At 39.7% G+C, this 23518-nt stretch overlaps 1 protein-coding gene across 1 annotated transcript; it reads right to left on the bottom strand.

The window, feature by feature from the left end:
• Positions 1-1142: 1142 nt before the first annotated feature.
• On the bottom strand, positions 1143-21227 carry LOC126281497 (NADH dehydrogenase [ubiquinone] 1 alpha subcomplex subunit 9, mitochondrial). The gene is made up of 7 exons (XM_049980504.1): positions 20884-21227; positions 19021-19232; positions 15233-15526; positions 14360-14493; positions 9004-9165; positions 1997-2183; positions 1143-1908 (listed from the first exon to the last, which is right to left on the bottom strand). The coding sequence occupies exons 1-7, from the start codon at positions 20921-20923 to the stop codon at positions 1729-1731; spliced, it is 1209 nt and encodes a 402-aa protein (XP_049836461.1). The 5' UTR covers positions 20924-21227; the 3' UTR covers positions 1143-1728.
• Positions 21228-23518: the final 2291 nt, after the last annotated feature.

The following is a 23518-nucleotide window of genomic DNA, read 5'->3' as shown; positions in this document are numbered from 1 at the left end:
CTGAGATTTTCCTAGCACTTACCTCCAATTCGTCTTCATGCTAAGATCTGCCCTACCACCTTTCATCTTGTCCATACAGAAACATCCACACCTCATTTGTACACTAGTCACTCCATCACTTCAAACAAGTTGTAGTGACACTATTCACACGTAACACATCCTCCTATGAACACACAAGTCCATTCTGGGACACTTTACAGAGATTCCCAAATGTCGGTAACCCTTCCCCAATTCTCGTTTCCATTTTTCGGTCCAGTCAGCAACATATGAGTTACAGTTATCAATTCCAGTACTGATATGTGAATCAGTGCCACTATCAGTGTGTCCTTGTGAGTTACCATACCTGCTCCACTGTAACTGCCAGCAATGCTTCAAACTACTTGTTTCGGTTTTGCTGTATGCAGAACTGGAATAGCACTTTGCATACTGCGCATCAGGGCTCCAAATGCCTTTGCACCTCCTTAAGGACCCATTGAATAGGTCCCCACTTCACTGAGACAGTAGACACTGACTTTTCCACAGGTTATCTGTCTACACTTTAGTTTTGATAGCAATGATAAAATCTGTCCAGCTATGAAAGCCTACAAACAATGTCAGAATATTATGAGAAGGATATTTGCAACAGAGATGCTGAATCAAATATTGGCAAAACAAAAAGACTTGTCAGAAAGTAAACATTGGGTCCACAGGGCCTTTATTGGAGGGGTGGGGGGAGGGAAGGGGAGGGGGGAGGTGGGGGTAACAAATGCAACTCTTACACACATGACCACAGCCTGGCTGCTGAGGCAACGAAAATCAACAGAGATGTGGGGTGGCAGCAGCCTTAGTGATATTGTTGAACCTCATGTTTTGTTTGTTGAGCAACACATCAAGTGTTCTGTGCAAGTTTATTTACACAAGAATTTGTCACCTGTAGAACTGTAAGCTGTTGTTGAGTATATGTCCATTTGTAACATCAGTTCAATTCTGATTACTTCTGGATTCAGGTGAACAGCTGTTAAAGCATGGTAGATGTTCATAAAAAACACAGGACAGAAAAATATTTCTACAGCTGTCAACATGACTTAGTTTTATTACTCACCTTCAACGCCACAATCTGAAATCGCCAATTTAAATCTGTGCATGACATCAACTACCAAAGCTTAATCTGTGAATGTAACATGAATGCTTTATTCAGCTATTGCAGAAATAAAAGTGCTGACCTTTGTAAATAAAGCCTAATCTGTAAATGTGTGATGATCCTGTAGATTCTGAATGACAAATCTGGGGGAAAAACTGTCACATAACCAGGTAAATATGGTATGCACTTTTTTCTCAACCAGTGATTTCTTCAAAGTAACAGAAAATTTTTTTTATAGTGTTTTTTATCTTGTCCTTGTTCACTGCTCAAAATTCCAAGTGAAATATGGCATGCCAAGCAAGCTAATGCAATTCCTTTCACTACTTAACAAACCTCAATCTCTTTGGGATCAAAATATGTGTTATTACTATATACACCACTTTGTATTTATCATTTAATATCACAACATTAACATAAGATTATTATATTGTGGAATCAAAACTAGATTTTGGAAGAAACTTCTGTAGATTTTCCAGGAAAATTCAAAGTGAAAAATCAAATTCTCAATGTGTTAAATACCATGGTTCCAATCAGAAGGACCGAAAATAATTTACAAAATTAGAACTAGGTACAGTCTAAATGCTGTTAAAAGTTGTTCTGGCAGAGCACTACACAGGTATAGAATTTGGGGGAGCAGGAGGGGCAAATTCACCCAATTCTTCATGGTAGTAAGCTCCAGCTCTGAAAGGTCTTAACTCCCATGGAACTTTATCTTCCATGTGTGTCAGTGTAACGCCCAAATCCTCTAAAGTGGGAACCCCACTCTCCAAAATATCTGTTGTATGCTCCTAGGGGAGAAAAGAAAAACAGTTCAGAAAAAAATCTTAACATGGATGATCAGCAAAGGGCATGTACAAACATGAAATCACAACTCACCTTTTCAATACCCTCCCAATGCAGATACCCCACAGGCCAACTAGGACACAACATTTCTGTTAAAGTTACTCTCAATGAAAACAGGGGATCGTATCGCATATCATATCGCCAGTAGCCCCACTCTTCATCGCGTCGCATTACACGATGAAACCAGTCCACCAGCTCAGACAGCAAATAGCGTTTTGGACTGTAAAGAGACAAGAAAAATCTATCTCAGAATATGTACTTTTATCCCTGTATGTGTTTATGCCATTAATTGACACACACCCTGCACTTATGCATAAAGAAAATAACAACTGCAATCGATAATGCATTTAAAATAGTATAAGAAATGTTTTGTACGGTAGGTGAAGGTAAGTAGGCTTTAGATAAGTCACATTTAGTACCACGATGTGTATCATCTTAATGAGACATGAAACAATTCACATTAATTTACAGGGTAAGAGTATTAACAGCAGTGAAAGTCACAACCATCACATATGATAAGGATGATGTAGAAGGTAAGCTTTCGCTTCCCGCAACCACCCTCCCAACCTGGTACAAAAGCAGGTAACCAGAGCCACTTCCTCATCCCCTCAAACCCAGAACCTCTCACAGAAGAACCCCAAAAGTGCCCCATTTGTGACAGAATACTTCCCGGGACTTGATCAGACCTTGAATGTGGCTCTCCAGCAGGGATACGACTTCCTAAAATCCTGCACCGAAATGAGATCCATCCTTCATGAAATCCTCCCCACTCCACCAAGAGTGTCTTTCCGCCGTCCACCTAACCTTCGTAACCTCTTGGTTCATCCCTATGAAATCCCCAAACCACCTTCCCTACCCTCTGGCTCCTACCCTTGCAACCGCCCCCGGTGTAAAACCTGTCCTATGTACCCTCCCACCACCACCTACTCCAGTCCTGTAACCCGGAAGGTGTACACGATCAAAGGGAGAGCCACGTGTGAAAGCACCCACGTGATTTACCAACTGACCTGCCTGCACTGTGACGCTTTCTATGTGGGAATGACCAGCAACAAACTGTCCATTCGCATGAATGGACACAGGCAGACAGTATTTGTTGGTAATGAGGATCACCCTGTGGCTAAACATGCCTTGATGCACGGCCAGCACATCTTGGCACAGTGTTACACCGTCCGAGTTATCTGGATACTTCCCACCAACACCAACCTATCTGAACTCCGGAGATGGGAACTCGCCCTTCAGTATATCCTCTCTTCTCGATACCCGCCAGGCCTCAAACTCCGCTAATTTCAAGTTGCCGCCTCTCATACCTCACCTGTCTTTCAACAACTTCTTTGCCTCTGTACTTCCGCCTCGACTGACATCTCTGCCCTTACTCTTTGCCTTCAAATATGTCTGCTTGTGTCTGTGTATGTGCGGATGGGTGTGTGTGTGTGTGTGTGTGTGTGTGTGTGTGTGTGTGTGTGTGTGTGTGTGTGTGTGTGTGTGTGTGTGTGTGTGCGCGCGCGCGTGCGCGTGCGCGCCCGCGCGAGTATACACCTGTGCTTTTTTTCCCCTAAGGGAAGTCTTTCCGCTCCCGGGATTGGAATGACTCCTTACCCTCTCCCTTAAAACCCACATCCTTTCGTCTTTCCCTCTCCTTCCTGAAGAAGCAACTATCGGTGGCGAAAGCTAGTAATTCTGTGTGTGTGTGTGTGTGTGTGTGTGTGTGTGTGTGTGTGTGTGTGTGTGTGTGTGTGTGTTTGTGTGTTTTGTTCATGTGCCTGTCTGCCGGCGCTTTCCCGCTTGGTAAGTCTTGGAATCTTTGTTTTTAATATATGCTGTTCAAATTTGACATCATTCTGAGCACTGTTTTAATTATGTGCACCCTGTACTTATTCTGTTCATCACTCATCAAAGCTCTAACAGACCGATCTTGTACTAGCAATAGTGCATTTCATATACAGTTCTCACTGTTTTGTTCTTAGCTAATGTTACATTAAACAAATATTTACCACATTGTAATGTTTCTCATGCTGTATTTTTATTGGCTTGTGTGACTTTTAGATTGTACCAGTGTTAGTAAATTACCAGAAGTTATTTGAACTGGTGGGTGATTCTATCTCAAATCATACAGACCAAGAGTGAATGTTTGCTGAAAAAAATGTGTGTTGAAGTTCCACTCCACAGGATACCTCTCCAAAACTACAATATTTTGATTTTCTGACGATTTGTTAAAATGTTACAAATCTCTCTAAATGAGAGTATTTGTGAAAATGTCACAACGAAAGGGAAAATTGAAAAATTGTAATAAAGAAACCAAAAGGGACAGATCTGAATTTTGACTAAATACTTTGTTCCAAATACTATGAGACATGATTAATACATACACACTTCCGAGTTTTTTTTTAAATAAACTATAAAAATGTGTAACTTTTTGCGAATTTCAAAATTATGTTTTGAAAATATGAGTAGTCACAGGGTGTCAACTGTCTTGAAAATGGTGAAGTGGAATGACTGCTAACTGTCAGCTATGACATTAATGCATGAAATTCTTAAACTGTCAAAATATTTGTATATTTGTACATAAAGATGGAAGAATCAGAAATTTTTTGGTTATTTAGAAATCATTTTCGCCAAAATCTCGCATCCTAAATGTTCTAAAAATTTCATTGTATGTTAGTTTATCATTGTACCAAGGGAATGTACAATCAGAATGGGCAATACTTGTATGTACAAAATTTGAGATATTTTTTAGATAGTCCTAGCTCTACTCTCAAGGTAAAAAAAGTCATGGACACTTAAATATTTCAACTGAGTGCTCATTTTAAGTAAATTTCATGCAAAACTGGTATTTCTGAATCAAAATAATTACTTTACAATGTTATAAGTGGGTGGGAAAGTAATTCATAACCTTGTCTGAAAGCATTCTATTACACAAATGAGATATATACTCATTGTTCTTTTCATGATATTATCCACAAATTATTATTGTCTTCTGTCATGATTTTACTTCTTCATGACTTTCTATGAATTAAAATGGCCTACACTGTAACAGTCAACACTGCACTGTTGAAAAGAGTTCATTCTGTTTTGTTTTTTTTCATCTGTTTCTCATTGAACTAGTAGAGCCGAGCTGAATTTACACATGGACAAGGATGATCCAAAAAGAGCAGTACTTGGGAAATGGGAACTGCATACTAATCTTTTGATAATGGCCATTTGAAAGCTTAGCACGACCGAGAGGTGTCAAAGGTGGCAGTTGTATCCTGCAGCTCATGAGAGGCATTTGTTATCGGTCCCACCCAGCACTGATTCTCATACAAAAAATGAAGTGTCTCATTACAAAGTCTTCTAATGTATAATGTGGTCTCTGCATTTCAAACACAGTAACAGACTGCATTTTGTGGAGAACTGTGGTTGCAATGCATGTGCCACTCCATGATGCATCCCACTAGTGACTTGGTTGAATTCCTACCACAGGCTTCATAGCAGACCACTCTTCTCTCTTTTTTAAACATAATTCCCTTTATGTACTTTCATTTAGAATTAAGAGTTTCTTGTTTGTCACTAATGTTGATATGGTGTGTATAAATTCAGTAGCATCTCTTATAATATCAACAGCTTAATGCTGAAGATTAAATCTTGTTGCAAGATGTTTACAGGTACCTACCCCATCACATGCACTTATTCCATGACATGTTGCTAAAATATCCATTTTTTTTCTTCATTCCTGTACTACATTGTTGACCAAGCTCATAGAGCTGAAAGCACGTTTTAAAATGAGATGTTGCACCATCAGCCACATACACTTCATGAATGAGATCATCACTGACAATAACAAAACAGTGTGATGTTTGAAGGAAATGAGCAACATGTGAATATTGATACCTGTGATGTATGCCAGTGGTAGCTTTGAATTTCGTTCTGCAAAGAAACAGACCAGTTCTCAGCAAAGTCGAAATGAACAATTAATGTGTCAGTATTCTGGAATGTAACTGATTTCACTTCTCGTATGGCCTATCTCTGACTCCTCCAAATATGATGGTGAGCTATTCCTTTCATGACCCAATGCCTAACCTCTGTAACAAACTTCTCTGGCTCTACTGTCTTCTTCACTAACTATCAAAAATGTGTGTGAAATCTTATGGGACTTTAACTGATAAGGTCATCAGTTCACCAACTATCCTCCCTCTTGCAATGCATAGGTTACTTGCTTCAACAGTCATCACTTCAGCACCAGGACACATTGCACACTCCTGCAACCAAAATTTTTCTTGTGGTTCTTGACATATGCACAAAAGCATCAGGTCCATTTTGGTGTACTACTTTCCTATGACACTGCTTATAGTGAAACAAACAAGCTTCAAATTAGTGCAGCAAATACATAAGCATACTGCCTTCAATGACTGGCATTTTACCTATTTTCGTTGTAAGGAGTAGAATTTTTTGAGACCAACTTTTAAATTCAGTTTCTCGGTTTTCATTAGGAGATATGGTTCTCTTATTGGTCTTGTCACATATCTTTTTACCTTTTTAACTTTTTCACCATTTTCACCAACAGAGATAACATCAGCCTGGTTAGGACTTTGCCTGCTGAAATCTTTGTCATCACTTAGGTGATATTCCAGAGCAATCGTAATCGTATCACCTTGCAATGGATGCCCACAATAAGAATCTGGGCATACCCAAATATCATTCACAATATTTCACATGCTTTTGAATAAGGTGATGGAATGGATATGTATTTCTGTATCTGCTGCTCAGAGTAACTGCCTGGTATCAATGTCAGTAGCTGTGCCCTCTTAGTATAGGTAGCTGCTGAGATAGCAGTATTTAGGTTTTGAAACCACACATTACATTTCGTGCACATATCACCAAATGCATCTACATTATACACTTCACAAAGTTTTGAAGATGTTGCTTGTGTAAACCTTGTTTCAATTTCTTCCACTTTTCTTTTTACATACTGTTTTCTTCCTGGAGATTTATGGGGAGATATACAATAGGGGTTGCAGGAGAAATGCTTACATTCAATGCATTAACAACTTCACACCCATGAATATAAACATCTGCACTGTCTTCTTCAGTTTCACATTTGGGTTTTGGTGATCATTTAGGTAGGGTTGTCACTAAATTTCTTCTTGTAATGAGTGTAGCAATTCCTGCACAATGGTGTGATGCTAATGACGTTACTTGAGGACAAAGATATTTCTGCAATACATCTGACGGATTCCAACAACTGTTAAGTGTTTTTCACTTTTCTTGAACACCACCTCTTTGTGTCTGTTTTATAGTCCACACTACTGTATTTCTACACTGACATTGTGTCTAACAAAAGGTACAAACCAAACACAAAACTCGTTGCAGAATGGTTTACGTATAAGTTCTCATTTGTTTGTTATAAACAGAAGATTGCTGGAAACAGTGTTGCCAACATGCATATTTTACACTAGAAATTTAGTGATGCGAAATATGCAGAATGTTGAAAACTTTTAAGACTTTGCACAGAAAAATATCACCCACTGTGTCTGCACTGATTAATAACATATTAGCCAAACAATATTTTGTGTAGTTCTCAAAAGTTTTTGAATGGGGGTTTTCAAGTAAATAATTTGTAAAAACTCATAAAAATGCAATTTTTTTACATTTTTTGTAACAAATATTTACATAATACAGACAGCTGGAGCAGAGATGATACTGTTTATAATTACATTAGTAGCATCAGGTAATACGATAGAAAATATAGTGTTCTACGACTTTCCAAAATTGGATAAAATAGAAAGAAACTTCCACATGGGAAAAATATATTAAAAACAAAGATTCCAAGACTTACCAAGTGGGAAAGCGCCGGCAGACAGGCACATGAACAAAACACACACACACACACACACACACACACACACACACACACACACACACACACAGAATTACTAGCTTCCGCAACCGATGGTTGCTTCTTCAGGAAGGAGAGGGAAAGACGAAAGGATGTGGGTTTTAAGGGAGAGGGTAAGGAGTCATTCCAATCCCGGGAGCGGAAAGACTTCCCTCAGGGGAAAAAAATGGACAGGTGTACACTCGCACACACACACACACACACACACACACACACACATATCCATCCGCACATACAGAGACACAAGCGCTTGGATATGTGTGCATGTGTGTGTGTGTGTGTGTGTGTGTGTGTGTGTGTGTGTGTGTGTGTGTGTGTGTGTGTGTGTGTGTGTGTGTGTGTGTGCGCGCGCGAGTGTACACCTGTCCTTTTTTCCCCCTAAGGGAAGTCTTTCCGCTCCCGGGATTGGAATGACTCCTTACCCTCTCCCCTAAAACCCACATCCTTTAGTCTTTCCCTCTCCTTCCTGAAGAAGCAACCATCAGTTGCGAAAGCTAGTAATTCTGTGTGTGTGTTTGTGTGTTTTGTTCATTGTGCCTGTCTGCCGGCGCTTTCCCGCTTGGTAAGTCTTGAAATCTTTGTTTTTAATATTAGAAAAATTAACTTAAATTTTGTACTTTTGTCTTAAATTTGTAAGCTAAAGGAAACCCATAAGTGAGCACGTGTCAACTAAATTTCAACATGCCAAGAGGGAGCTTTAACTCAAACCATCGGCCAGGTCTCCAGTACTTTTGGTTTAATAGTCAATTAGGACAAAACGAAAATACTTTATTTCTTAACACTAATGATATAGAGCTCTAATATATATTTTTTCCAGAGAAATTCATGGCCACGAGTTGACATGGCCTATATGATTTGAGATGAAATCACCCTGGTCTGCAAAATGCAATGTAAGCAATTTACTACTACAGAAATTTCATCACAAAATACGTATTTAATAAAACACTAAAATTCTAGTTTTTCACAAATAGAATGAACTGAATTAATACATTTGGGAACAAATTCTTCATGCATCTGGATTACTAAAATTCTAAACAGAGTATTAACATGAACTGTCACAAGGCCACCTACACCAGAACTTCGCGCCTTGTGCTGACAGCTGAATTTTGTCAATGTGCTCATAACGTTTAGAATAAGCACTTACTGAACTTGCAATTAATATACTTACCCAACAGCCTGGAACACTTTCCCTGCAGCATCTGGGTCTTTCACAGCATTGATAATTCCAGCTGCAACATCACTGACAAATACTGGTTGCTTTATCGTGTGCTCACCCTTCTTCCACAATGGTAAAGCTTGGAACTGTCTTCTCCAAACATGAGCATAATACCTACAACAGAAAATCCAACAACTTATGAGTACACTTAACCTCTTCAACCCCACACGTCATATACAACACGCAGAACTCTTCGCTTATGTCTGCGTACAGATACCATGTAATGTCCAAGATACACATGCCAATAGTTTGCTCACCTTCCATGAGATACCATGACCTACCATCGCAAGTTTCAGCACTCTGAGTGATCAGTTATTGAGATCAGCTATAGTTAACATAACATCTGCAGTGGAAGAAAAATAAAAAAATGTTGAAAACGTGTAAGTGTGTGTTTTTATTCATGCCTTAACTACGTTGAACTGATGCTACTTTATTGTCAACAGACTGCTGATGGAATATTAGCCCTAAGCACTAAGACAGCACTTTCTAATATTTTGTTACAAGTGTTTAACATGTGTCACATATGACAGTGGATTTGTATTTCATAAAACTGTTAGTTCATTTGTAAATATACAGCAGTAATTTGTTATCAGTACTGGTACTGTTGAGTGGCGGTAAGTGAAGTAGACACAATAATAACACACAACAATAATAATATTAACAAAAGAATAACGACTTGATTGGTGACAAAAGAGTAAAAATTTTTCGTTAGTGTAAAGAGATGAGATGCATCATGAGCTGGAGAAGCCATTCAACTTGAATGGAAATCTACACAACTTGATGAAACGTCAAGTAGTGATGAGGGTGGTCAGATCTTTGTCCCACCTACAGACAAGTCAGTAGTTTTTTCCTCTCATGACAACTCAAAAGTCAAGGATCCACAATTAATTTGGCCACAATGATGAAGTAATCCTCCTTGGCACAATGCAGATGTGTCTAAATCCCAGCCACTTGCTCCAGCATTTGATGAAATATCTTTTTTTATTTTAAATCTACCCAATAATTTTTGTAAATAATTACATTTTCTTAATATTGTTGGTCAAGTGACTAAATGTGATAGAAATATTAGATTGACATGCATATTTTTCTGCTAACAAATCAGAAGACGTTAATAAAGATCTAGAGCTTTCATGCTGCACAAAAAATAATATCTCTGAAACACTTTAAAATGGTCCATTTGGGAAAAAGAGATCCAGTAATAAAGCTGAAGGTACATAGTCAATTGTGTTGAGATAGAAATAACATTCGAACAACCATCCAAAATAATGGGACCAAATATAAAGTAATTTCCCACAAACTAAGAAGCAGAACTGAAAAAGCTTGATGTAAAATATTATCTGCACTCTCATTTTGTAGTCAATACAAATGACTATTTCAGATGCAGAAAATCAAATTATTGATAAACATACCTTCATTACATAACAGTATCATTGGAATTAAAAGGACGATTTACACTCCTGGAAATGGAAAAAGAACACATTGACACCGGTGTGTCAGACCCACCATACTTGCTCCGGACACTGCGAGAGGGCTGTACAAGCAATGATCACATGCACGGCACAGCGAACACACCAGGAACCGCGGTGTTGGCTGTCGAATGGCGCTAGCTGCGCAGCATTTGTGCACGGCCGCCGTCAGTGTCAGTCAGTTTGCCGTGGCATACGGAGCTCCATCGCAGTCTTTAACACTGGTAGCATGCCACGACAGCGTGGACGTGAACCGTATGTGCAGTTGACGGACTTTGAGCGAGGGCGTATAGTGGGCATGCGGGAGGCCGGGTGGACGTACCGCCAAATTGATCAACACGCGGGGCGTGAGGTCTCCACAGTACATCGATGTTGTCGCCAGTGGTCGGCGGAAGGTGCACGTGCCCGTCGACCTGGGACCGGACCGCAGTGACGCACGGATGCACGCCAAGACCGTAGGATCCTACGCAATGCCGTACGGGACCGCACCGCCACTTCCCAGCAAATTAGGGACACTGTTGCTCCTGGGGTATCGGCGAGGACCATTCGCAACCGTCTCCACGAAGCTGGACTACGGTCCCGCACACCGTTAGGCCGTCTTCCGCTCACGCTCCAACATCGTGCAGCCCGCCTCCAGTGGTGTCGCGACAGGCGTGAATGGAGGGACGAATGGAGACGTGTCGTCTTCAGCGATGAGAGTCGCTTCTGCCTTGGTGCCAATGATGGTCGTATGCGTGTTTGGCGCTGTGCAGGTGAGCGCCACAATCAGGACTGCATACGACCGAGGCACACAGGGCCAACACCCGGCATCATGGTGTGGGGAGCGATCTCCTACACTGGCTGTACACCTCTGGTGATCGTCTAGGGGACACTGAATAGTGCACGGTACATCCAAACCGTCATCGAACCCATCGTTCTACCATTCCTAGACCGGCAAGGGAACTTGCTGTTCCAACACGCCAATGCACGTCCGCATGTATCCCGTGCCACCCAACGTGCTCTAGAAGGTGTAAGTCAACTACGCTGGCCAGCAAGATCTCTGGATCTGTCCCCCATTGAGCATGTTTGGGACTGGATGAAGCGTCGTCTCACGCGGTCTGCACGTCCAGCACGAACGCTGGTCCAACTGAGGCGCCAGGTGGAAATGGCATGGCAAGCCGTTCTACAGGACTACATCCAGCATCTCTACGATCGTCTCCATGGGAGAATAGCAGCCTGCATTGCTGCCAAAGGTGGATATACACTGTACTAGTGCCGACATTGTGCATGCTCTGTTGCCAGTGTCTATGTGCCTGTGGTTCTGTAAGTGTGATCATGTGATGTATCTGACCCCAGGAGTGTGTCAGTAAAGTTTCCCCTTCCTGGGACAATGAATTCACGGTGTTCTTATTTCAATTTCCAGGAGTGTATATAAACTATGGATCCTTAAGCACTACTTTACACAAAAAGAAAAAAAAGGAAGCAACTTCGCAGATACATTCAACATTGGAAACTGAGTTGTGAAGCAGCCACTGAAATTGAGCCTGTTGTTCTCATCTGTGGGATGTGGTCAACTTCATTGTGGCAACAGTTTGGCTGTGGTCGTTCATCCTGAAGGGCAGTCTTTGCAGCAGAGTTGGTATACGACATGCCTGGTGGCTTGACCTCTGATGGGGATATGATCCCTGTGGCAAAGAGCTAGGATGGCATGGGAAGGACCAGTATGTTGCTGCATGGGAGGATTTTTTTGGTGTGGGATGGATGGCAGCTGTCAAAATCAAGGTACTGTTTGGTTAGTGGGTTCAATGTTGACAGAAGTGGGGATGGAGCCATCAGTGAACAGATGGTCAACATCTACGAAGGTGGCACACTGGGTTGAGGAGGACCAAGTGAAGTTGATGGGAGGGAAAGTGTGGAGGTTGTGATGGAATGGGGACAGGGTGTCATGATCACCAGGAGGAATGGACATCCCCAAACTGTTGCCAAAACCAAAGTTGGACACCTAGTGGCACAAAATGCAGCTCAGTATGACATGCCACCTCATTCTTTAAATGCCTCCCGACTCACAGCTACTTTTCCTTTGAAGGGAAGGTATACAAACAAATCTGCAGCACAGCCATGGGCACCCATGTGGCACTCTCCTATGCCAACCTCTTTGCAGATAATGTAGAGGAAACTTTCTTAGCTTCCCAAATCACCCAACCAATAGTCTGGTTCAAGTTTATTGACAATATCTTCATGATCTGCACTCAGCACCACGACACCCTATCTTCATCCCTTCACAACCTCAACACTATCTCTCATCCACTTCACCTGGTCCAAAGTGGCAACTTTCTTGATGTTGACATCCACTTCTCAGCTGACTTCATCCACAGCTCTGCACACATTAAACCCAATAACCACAAAAAATACCTGAATTTTGACATCTGCCACCCATTTCACAATGTCCTAGTCTATCCCTATGCCACTACCATTCCCTTGTTACAATTCACCCAATTAGCACTTCCTGCTCCAGTCCTGTCACAGGTTTATTCTACTCCATCAGAGGCTGGGCTACCTGTGAACACAGCCATGTAATTAACCAAATCTGCTGCAAACGCTGCAGATGTTCTTATGGCAGTATGACTACCAATTAACTATCCACCAGGAGGAATGGACATTCCCAAACTGTTGCCAAAACCAAAGTTGGACACCTAGTGGCACAAAATGCAGCTCAGCATGACATGCCAAGTATCAATGGCTGCTTCATGAACTTTGCCATCTCAATAATTCCCTCCATCTCTAGCTTCTCTGACCTATGCAGACAAGAGTTATCCTTACAACACATCCTCTGCTCCTGTAATCCTCTTGGCCTCAATCTCTGGTAACCAAATGTCCTTACACCCTCCACCCAAAACTTTTCCCTGCCTCCATCCTGCCACCAACTCCCAATTCACATCCTGTTACCTTCAGCGTATGTCACTCCCCACAAACTCCAACACCCACGCATCACATGCGTAGCTCATGTACCTGCCACCTCTCCCTCCCCACATTCCTAGCTGGCAAAAGACTGCCTCCCTCCAAGCTGCTAGCCACTCACCCCCAGTCCCTCTTCCTGCCTCTCCTCCCTTCGACCTATGCCCACCTGACACAACCTCCACCACAACTTGGCCGAAATTTAGCACTGGCATGTTTGTTCACCAGGTGCCATGTAGGGACATCAACTGAAAACAGTGTCAGGTAATACAGACACACAAGATACGGCAACCTTCGAGCAATGCCATGTCTCTTAACAGCATTTTCCTGAACTTGAGTCACACCATACTCAGAATTTTTTATAGAATTACAGCTTCTGTTTCTGTTGAAGATCTGCCAACCTATGGCAATCTTTGCCTTTCGGGAGGTGAAGAAATGCTAAGCCTATAATTGTGTATAGATATTTTTCAGAATACTTTCAACATAAGTAACTGTAATGATTTGTTAGTTTTTTCAATCACTAACTGTTAAAGAATGTGCCATTTATTTTGATATACAGTGACAGCAAACACAATTATCTTATGGCATATCTCTATCATGTGACAATGAACACAATCTAGAGAGAATAATACAACGCATCACTATAAATGATTAAGAAAAACAAAAAAAATAAGTGTGATGTTAATTTAACTATGTGGACAAATGTACTATAGTTCTCAACATTTATACTATGAACATGAATGACCTTCAAAATCAGTTTCATCTAAATTACGGAGGTAATGGTCTAGCTATAAATTAGTATGCCTTATTACTGCCGCAAATTCAAACATGACAGAAAATGGCTCAAGATACCAAGTATGAACAAAATTGTAGTGTCATTTCAATCTGGCAATAAGAAAAACAAATACCTGAGGAATCTGTCTTCTTGACCATAAATGACTGAAGGACGAAATATAATTGCTTCAGGAAATGCTTCTCTTACAGCACATTCGCCTCTCCATTTGCTCTGATAAAATTTTGAGCCTTTTGGGATAACAATAGGCTAGAACAAAGAGAGATTAATATATTGTGTTAACTGTTGACTACTTATTAGCAGAATGGTTATGCTGTTTCTGCTAGCCCTGTAATATATTTATGCACTTTATAAGGTAAAAGTGGACTTAATTGTGTATGTGGCTTTTCGGCTAAAGTGCATTTATGGTGTCTTTTGTAACATGCTGCAGTTGGTAACTGCATGATGCATTATAGGAAGTGAACACCAGCATTTGTATTCAATATGGAGAGCAGGAAGGAAACTAGATGTGGTGACAGACTGACCTGTAGCAAAGCCTGAGGCTGAGCTTAGGCTCGACTGTGATAATTTGGTTTTGAGCTGGTGCGGCCAACAAATCTCAACACAAAAAATGACAATTCATTGTGTTCACTTCCCATCATGCAGCATGCAGTTACCAGCTGCAACATGCAACAGAAGACACAGGAATGCCACCTCTGCACTTTTGCCCACTTGTCTGTCCACATCATTTATTCCAAACAAATGATATGACGAAAGCACCTCCATTTCCATAAAATGCTTAATATGAAAATTAGCATGGTCAAAAACGAACGTTCATGATTGCACCTGTAAAGAAACTTATTAACTGCCATTACCAACATTTCCCTAGTGGAAGACCACAGTTAGTATGGTAATGTCTGTCAACTTTAACATCATCATCATCTGTTGTGGAAGATAATGTAGCTAAATCATTTGACCACCATACATTATTACTGAATATTTAACATACCTCCGGATTCTCCGTTGCATTCAGTGCAGACAGGTGGATCAATTTTTCTACTCCAGCTTCACGGGCAGCATTTGCAATAGTTCTGGCGCCTTCCACATTAACATCATCAAACTTGAAATTCTTTGTCTCCCAGTCACGGCCAACAAGATTAATGACCACATTGGAATATTTTACAGCTTTGAAGACAGATTCCTTATCTCTGAGATCATAAGGCACAAACAGCACTTGACCTAAATCTCCAACAAGTTTCAGCCTTAGTACATCATAGTGGTCCCCACGATATGGTATTATCAGCTGTGACAAAATCATGAATTATGAGAAACAAATCTGACACAAAGGAATATCTTCACATGGGATTGCTTAAATAAGTAAATACTGCAAAGAAAACCATAGAATGGTTTGTAGAATAAGCAAGCTGTTGCTTACTACAAACTAAATGAAAGCTATACTAACACACACATGAAGGGAAACAAAGTGAAATGACAAGCAGCATGTCTCAGTGCAAATAACCTAGCAGATGTTGCATTTAGGAGTTACATCAATTAATGAATACAACTGCTAAGTTACGCATTTTGTGTTGGAAACAGATCTACATGATGAATTGGAGCACTAAAATTCATGTCTTATTATGTCCAGTTTTAGCTATTACTAATCCCTCAATTCATTTCACTCACTGATATGAGTAAAAATGCAATCATCGCAATTATTCTCTGGAGAATACATAATTTAACAATTAATAATTTAATCTAAAAACAGACAAATCTATTAGTTACTGAAATCATGGTCCCATTTGCATGTCTATAAGAATGAGGTCTTGTCGGGAAAACAGAAGAGTGCGCCAATAATTGATTTTATGTATGTAATTACACACATGTCACAGTGACAAATTTTGTATCACCAGTCTTCTGACTAATGCAATGAAGCCTGCCAAAAATTCCTCTCTTGTGCCACTCTCGTCATCTCAGAGTAGCACTTGCAACCTATATCCTCAATTATTTGCTGGGTGTATTCCAATCTCTGTTTGGCTCTACAGTTTTTGCCCTGTTCAGGTTCCTCCAGTACCATGGAAGTTATTTTGTGATGTCTTGATAAAGGTATTGCCATTTTGTCCATTCTTCTTGTCAGTGTTTTCCTTATACTCCTTTCCTTGCCAATTCTCTAGAGAACTTACTCATTCCTTGCATTATCAGTCCACCTATTTTTCAACATTCTTCTGCAGCACCACATCTCATACGCTTCAATTCTCTTCTTTTCCAGTTTTCCCACAGTCCATGTTTCACTAAAATACAACACTGTGCTCCAAACATACATTCTCAGAAGTTTCTTCCTCAAATTAAGGTCTATGTCTGATACTAGTTGACTTCCCTTGACCAGGAATGGCCTTTCTGCCAGTGCTAGTCTGCTTTATATGTTGTCCATGCTTCGTCTCCCATGGGTTATTTTGTTCCTTGATAGCAGAATTCCTCAACTTTATCTCTTTTGTGGTCACCAATCCTGAGGTTAAATTTCTCACTGTTCTCATTTCTGTTATGCTCATTACTTTCATCTTTATTCGATTTACTCTCAATCCATATTCTGTGCTGATTAGACTGTTCATTCCTTTCATCAGATCCCATAGTTCTTCTCTACTTTCACTGAGGATGGTAATGTCACCAGCAAATCTTATTTTTGATATCTGATCACTTTGAATTTTAATTCCACTCTTGAACCTTTAAAAAAAAATATATTTATTTCTGTCACTGCTTCTCCGCTGTTTAGATTGAACAGTTGGGGCAAAAAGACTACATCCCTGTCTTACACCCTTTCTAATCTGAACACTTCACTCTTAGTCTCCAACTCTTCTTGTTCCCTCTTGGTTCCTACGCATATTGTATATTACCCGACTTCCTCTATAGTTTACCCTTACTTTTCTCAGCATTTCGAACATTTTGCACCATTCGACATTATTGAACGCTTTTTCCAGGTCTACAAATACTATGAATGTGTCTCGATTTTTCTATAGCCTTTCATCTATTATCAACCGTAACGATAGACTTGCCTCTCCGGTGCCTTTACCTTTCCTAAAGCCAGACTGATCTTCAACAAATCCTCAATTTTCTTTTCCATTCTTCAGAATATTATTCTTGTCAGCAACTTGGATGCACGAGTCATTAAGCTCATCGTGTGATAAGTCTTGCATTTGTCAGCTCTTGCAACCCTCTTGCAACCTTCGGAACTGTGTGGATGATGTTCTCCCAAAAGTTAAAAGGAATATCGTCAGGTACACACATTTTAGATACCAATGTGAATAGTTGTTCTGTTGCCATTTCCCCCCAATCATTTTAGAAAATCTGATGGACTGTTATCTATCCCTTCAGCCTTACTTGATCTTACATCTTCCAAAGCCCTTTTAAATTCTGATTCTAATACTGGATCCCCTATCTCTTCTATATCAACTCCTGTTCTTCTTCTATAGTGTCATCAGAGAAGTCTATTCCCTCATAGAGGTCTTCAATGTACTCTTGTCACCTATCCACTCTCTCCTCTGCATTTAACAGGGAATTTCCATTGCACTCTTAATGTTAGCACCCTTGCTTTCAATTTCATCGAAGGTTTTTTCGACTCTTCTACATGCTGAGTTAGTCGTTCCAACAATAATTTCTTTTTCGATTTCTCCACACTTTTCATGTAGTCATTTCATCTTAACTTCCCTGCACTTCGGATTTATTTCATTCCTAAGTGACTTGTACGTCTGTATTCCTAAATTTCCTTAAACATTTTGTACCGCTTCCTTTCATCCATCAACAAAGTATTTATTCTGCAATCCATTGTTTCTTCGCAGTTATCTTCTTTGTACCAATGTTTTTCTTTCCAACTTCTGTGATTACCCTTTTTAGAGATGTCAATTTCTCTCCAACTGAATTGCCTGCTGAGCTCTACTCATTCCTGCAAAATCTACCGCTTCAGAGAAATTCAAGTGCATCTCTTCATTCCTTACTACTTGTATATCCATATCCCACTTCTTTGCACATTAATTTTTGCAGACTAGCTTCTTAAAACTTGAGCCTACTTTTCATCTGTACTAAATTGTGACCTGAGTCTCTATCTGCTCCAGCGTGCACCTTACAGTCCAGTATCCGATTTCAGAATCTCCGCTTGACTGTGATATAATCTAACTGAAATCTTCCTCTGTCTCGCAACCTTTGCCAAATATACTTCCTCCTCGTGTGATTCTTGAATGGAATATTCACTATTACTAGCTGAAATTTATTGTAGAACTCAGTCTATCTCCTGTCTTGTCCTTGGTATCAAGCCCATATTCTCCTGTCAAATGCCAATATATCTTCTCTCTACCATAACACAACCCAGGGGTAAGCAATGGATTTGAATAAAGCAATAGTCAGCAATGCATTGCAATAAACTCTCCTGTCCCCCCACATAATCACAACTTCATGCCAGTCAAATAAAAATAAAAGTTCTAAATAAAGGTGGAGAGCATGGAATGGACTCTGGACAATCTTATAATTTTGGCAGAAACAAAAGTTGCATTTACCATGCCTCTAACTGGTTACTCTGAAATTCTCCTCTCCCACCTTCTTGTAACAAATGTATTGTCATCCTCGATGCGGTAAAAGCTGTCCTGGCTGGCAATTATACTACTCTCATCACTTGCTATTCCCATATTATTGGTTATTTATACTACACTAATAAAAGAGTTCGACAAAAAGATTATAATCAACAAATGAGATATTAGTAACTAATATACTGAAATAATATGGTACTGTGGCCTACAGAAGAAAGATATATACCTGTGTACCTATTTTCCCCAACCGATTACAAACATATCTGCCTAGAAAACCACTGGCTCCAAACACTGTTGCTACAACTCCATTGAAGCTTGACCTCCCACCAGTTCCTCTTTTCAGTTGGGATAATTTTGGATTCTTTATTGTATGGACATCACTACTGTATGAAGCCACATGAACAAGGTTCACCGATGTTGCCGCACCAAGCTGATGCCCTACAAAACAAAAAAATATATATATACCATTAGTGGATATGTAATGCCAATCATAAAACCCAAGACAAACAATGCATTTTGATAGCGGAAATCTCAGGATGAAAACACATTAAAACCAGCTGAGACAGGTAAATGCTCACCTGCAGGTAAAACAAATTGAATGTGTGTGCACACACAAAGTTTAAATAACCTTCAGCTTCAAAAATTTGAGGAAGTGTTTTTACTGCATCCAGAGAAAAGACAAAAGTTCAAAAACCAGTCGATTATTTCATTTTTATGTGCATCTATGAACTGCACTGCCTTTCCTTTGTAGGGTTTTTAATTGACGTTAAGTAAATTTGAAATCATCCCATACAGACATACAAAATAAACAGCAATACCAATATTGGAATTCTGCATGGTATATACTTTCCCCAATTAATCTTATAATCAGAACATGCCAATAGTCATATAGCATCCAGTCTCTCTTGTAACATCCTCAACCAAGATAGCATGTTTAATAAAGTGGAATATTTGTGCTTATTATCATTAACATCTTGTTAGCAGAAGTGTCACTAAGATAAAAAAAAAAGATAACAATTTGGATTACATTTTCTATGCACCTTTGTAAAATACCTTTTTGCATTAGGATTGCCATGGGGCTTCAGTAAGAAATATATCACCAAGTGTCTCGTCTGTTAATGTTTGTTACACCTGCCAGCTCAGCTGTTTGACTTGGGGGAAATACCAAACCAATAAAACTTTTATGACATGAAGTTTCTAAACACATACTGTTACAAACAAACTATACTCCAGGGCTCATCTCAAAACTTTCAGAATGCACTGCAATAATTTGCATGTAGCAATGATAACTCCTATTTACCTACATTTTGAGAAAATATGTTCTCTTAACAAAACAGAACAATCCATCTGCAAAGTTCAAATATATACAAGAATTTAGACAGAAAGAAACATTATAGTATGATAAACGTACTTTATTAGATTTGTAATGTTGATGTTGGGGGCGTAGGAATATATTACGATTAGCAAAATCCTTGGGTATCACATTCAGCCTATAAGGCTGACTGATAGTTTTAAGCAACAACTGCTACAATTTTATTTTCTTTCAGCATGGGAATTAGGGCTATCAATAATAGCACATTAGCTCCCCCACACACCCAAGTCTGTTTTCTAGCAAATGTGTCTTCCAAATGTAAAATGTATTCCCTATGTCTGAAAACAAGTGGAAGAAACAAGTTTACAGTATGTAACAGATGTATTTCTACAGTGCTGTTTGGAAGACTGATCTGAAACACAGTTATTTACATCGCAAGTGTTAAGGTAAAGCAACTTTAAAAATCGGTGTTTCCCTGGGCCGGATTAATGTATGATACTTGATCATATATTTCTTGTACCATCAGAAACGTTGGTCGGAAGCGTAAACAGTGGAATGGAGCTCGTGTAACTCTCCAACTACTGTCGCACTTTACATTCTGTCGTGTTCTTGGGGAAGGAAAAGGAATAACCATAAACAAAATCTTCCCATATCGCCTACTATTATGCTCAGAGGTGATCATCCTGTACCTTTCTCAAGCGTAATTACGTGTTTACGAATGGTCATTTATTATGTCAACAAACCAATGCGCACAGATTTATTTTCGCCCATACTCACTTGCGCTCAGCAGAACCGTCTGCACGGCAAACCCTGCCATTTCTGTCAAAGATACCGTGGGTCACCGCGGTATGGAAGATAACCTTCTCGTATGAGAATCGTATCGCTATCGACTCGCTCATCATGGCGACCAAGGTATCTATCTATTAAGGTCAATTCACACTGGTCCGTTCGTCATGCTACGACAAAAATTCCGTTACTCAAAGGAAAATCTATTAAAAATTAGAAAAAAAACAGGACAAATGTGCAATGTGAACAGAACTTCCCTTTAAGTCATTGTTTTAAAAAGTTGTGGTAAGATTAGTTTTTGTGTGATGTAATCTGGAACGCAATCAAACAAGAAACTGTAAATGTTGGACAAAAACATCTCGAAACACATATTAAGACCAATTAACACTCTCCGTCAACGACACCGTCACGTCAATGTGTATTCGCACTTACTACGTTTACAGGTGACATCTTCTGAAAGACGAAAACCGAATTTCGCAAACCGTTTTCCGCTGTCGTGTTTACTTGTTAAGATCTGAAGGGGTGATGCTAGCCGAATTAAATATGGTGCCTGGAAAATAGCTGACATAGTTTGTGACTTAGCCAGCACACTCGCTATTTACTCGTATCTTCAACTAGATGAGGTGCCAACAGTTTCAGTCCAACATTTCCTCTGATCCTTCATTGTACAGAAAGCCACTCCCTACAAATTTGCCGAAAATTTTTAAAAACAAAACGAAATCTGACACCTGAGCATGTTTCAAAACGGGTTGGGTTTGCATGGAGGCGAAAATCGATTGCGGGATTGGAGAATAGGCAATCAGAAACGGATTTCCAGAATCGATTTTGAACTGTTTACGTGACCACCCAGAAGTGGTATTGGGGAATCTGTTTACGAAACCCGGTTTTGGGAGCCGTATGTAAATGGAGTGACTGTTCGCCACGTCACTGCGCGTCGATTCATGTCACGTGATCTCAACTCGCAATGCTGCCCTCAATTGTTCTTTTCGCGAAAATTACGATCTTCACCACAGACCACAGATAACATATATTGGGCGTGACGTCCTTACACTGAAACCGAGGCCCACGAGAAAGACAGGCTGCGGCGCGTGCGTCACGAAGGTAGGCTGAGTTGACTCGCTCAACTCAGCAGAAAAACTGCGTTACCATACCTTTTAACTCGGAATTGGGTTTGTAAGTACAAAAGAGAAGTGCATCTTCTACTGGAATCCACTATTATGGAATTTTACTGTTATTAGTCCTGCAATGATAGAAAATGCATGGGCCTAGTAATAATTTGTCACAGCTGTACTGCTGCATAATAAAATTAAAATCATGTTAAAATCATTATCAGTTGCATGAGGCACCACATCTTGCATCAATTGAGGACTGTAATGCAGAAGAGACTAAATGCTACCAACAAGACTTTATACCATTTATGACGAGAACTGATTTTAAATTTTGTTGTGCAAGTACCAATCAGTAAGACTTTATAACATCAGATTCCAGTAGAAGATGTAATTCTCATTAGTACGTACATACCCAGTTAACAGATTTAGAAACGTATTTTGTCTGCTGTGTAAAGCGAGCGAGCGAGCGAGCCTGCTCTGGCCTATCTTCGTGACGTACATGTCGCGGCCTGTCTTTCTCGTGGCCTTGACTGAAACCAACATCTAAGTTATGAGACTCAGGGCAAGAAGCAGAGTTTCTGTTATTAAGCACTGTGGGAGGTTGAGCTGACGCAGTGTTTCTCATTTATAGCTGAAATGAAGCATTGATTTATACAAGAAAATAATTTGCCTTAGTGTTGTTGCAAATGTATTAATGCATTTAATCAGATTTCTTCGAAATTCCTAACATTAATGAGATAGTTACCATTTCTGCTTGTGGCCTGGTGAAACGTACTGACAGTTCTGTTTACAAGTAACAAAATTACAGTTCTTCATTGAATATATCCCCAGTAAACTCTAACCTACACTTTTCACAAACAGATGAAAATTTCAGTTGTGAAAGGGAACTATTTCGAAATACTTGCAGAGGTATTTCCATGAGTTGAAAGTTAGCATGGATTTTGGTCCTTGGATGCAAAATTTGATTATTGATTATGATTTTAAGACAATACATTGGTAATATCTAGCTCACTACACGAGTATAATCAACGTTTTGTAATATATTACGCTTCCTATCTTGATATCGTTTCGGTATTTGTACTGGATTGAGAAAAAGTCAGAAAATATGTGAACTTATTTAGTGTAAATATCTTACATTGTGCATGTAAACGAATTTCCTTTCTTACAGAAACATATAACATTTCACACACATTCTTGTGAAATCGTTAGAAAACTAATGGTGTATGCCGAATTATTATTTTGTCTTCCATTCCAGTGGACATGGCGAACTACAAGAACTCACAATGCCAAAAAGAGTATTCACTAAACAACAATTATTCTGTCTCTTGTTAACAAGAACTGTCAAACATGTAAAAACGATAACCATTGCTTTATTATCAGATATTTCAGAGAAACCACGTTCATTGCAGTACTACATGTGTTACAGTAGTACGATGGCTCGTTGAATTGTCAAAATCAGTGCTTGATTTCAGCTATAAATGGGAAGAATTGTAACTGTCACCTCCACTTCACACAGC

The sequence above is a fragment of the Schistocerca gregaria genome, chromosome 7 (assembly GCF_023897955.1).
Source record: "Schistocerca gregaria isolate iqSchGreg1 chromosome 7, iqSchGreg1.2, whole genome shotgun sequence".
NCBI classification, from domain to species: Eukaryota; Metazoa; Arthropoda; class Insecta; order Orthoptera; family Acrididae; genus Schistocerca; species Schistocerca gregaria.
The sequence above is the reverse complement of the archived record's forward strand: the minus strand, read 5'-3'. Positions and strand labels throughout refer to the sequence as shown.

Bases quoted from the DNA above. Each gene is read 5' to 3' on its own strand.
- LOC126281497 (XM_049980504.1), bottom strand. From the start codon at position 20,923: ATGGCAGGGTTTGCCGTGCAGACGGTTCTGCTGAGCGCAA. The intron at 19,233-20,883 runs GTGAGTATGGGC...TTTGTTTTGTAG, and splicing joins GACGGTTCTGCTGAGCGCAA to GGCATCAGCTTGGTGCGGCA. The intron at 9,166-14,359 runs GTATTTGTTTTT...TTTCTGTTGTAG, and splicing joins CAAGAAGACAGATTCCTCAG to GTATTATGCTCATGTTTGGA.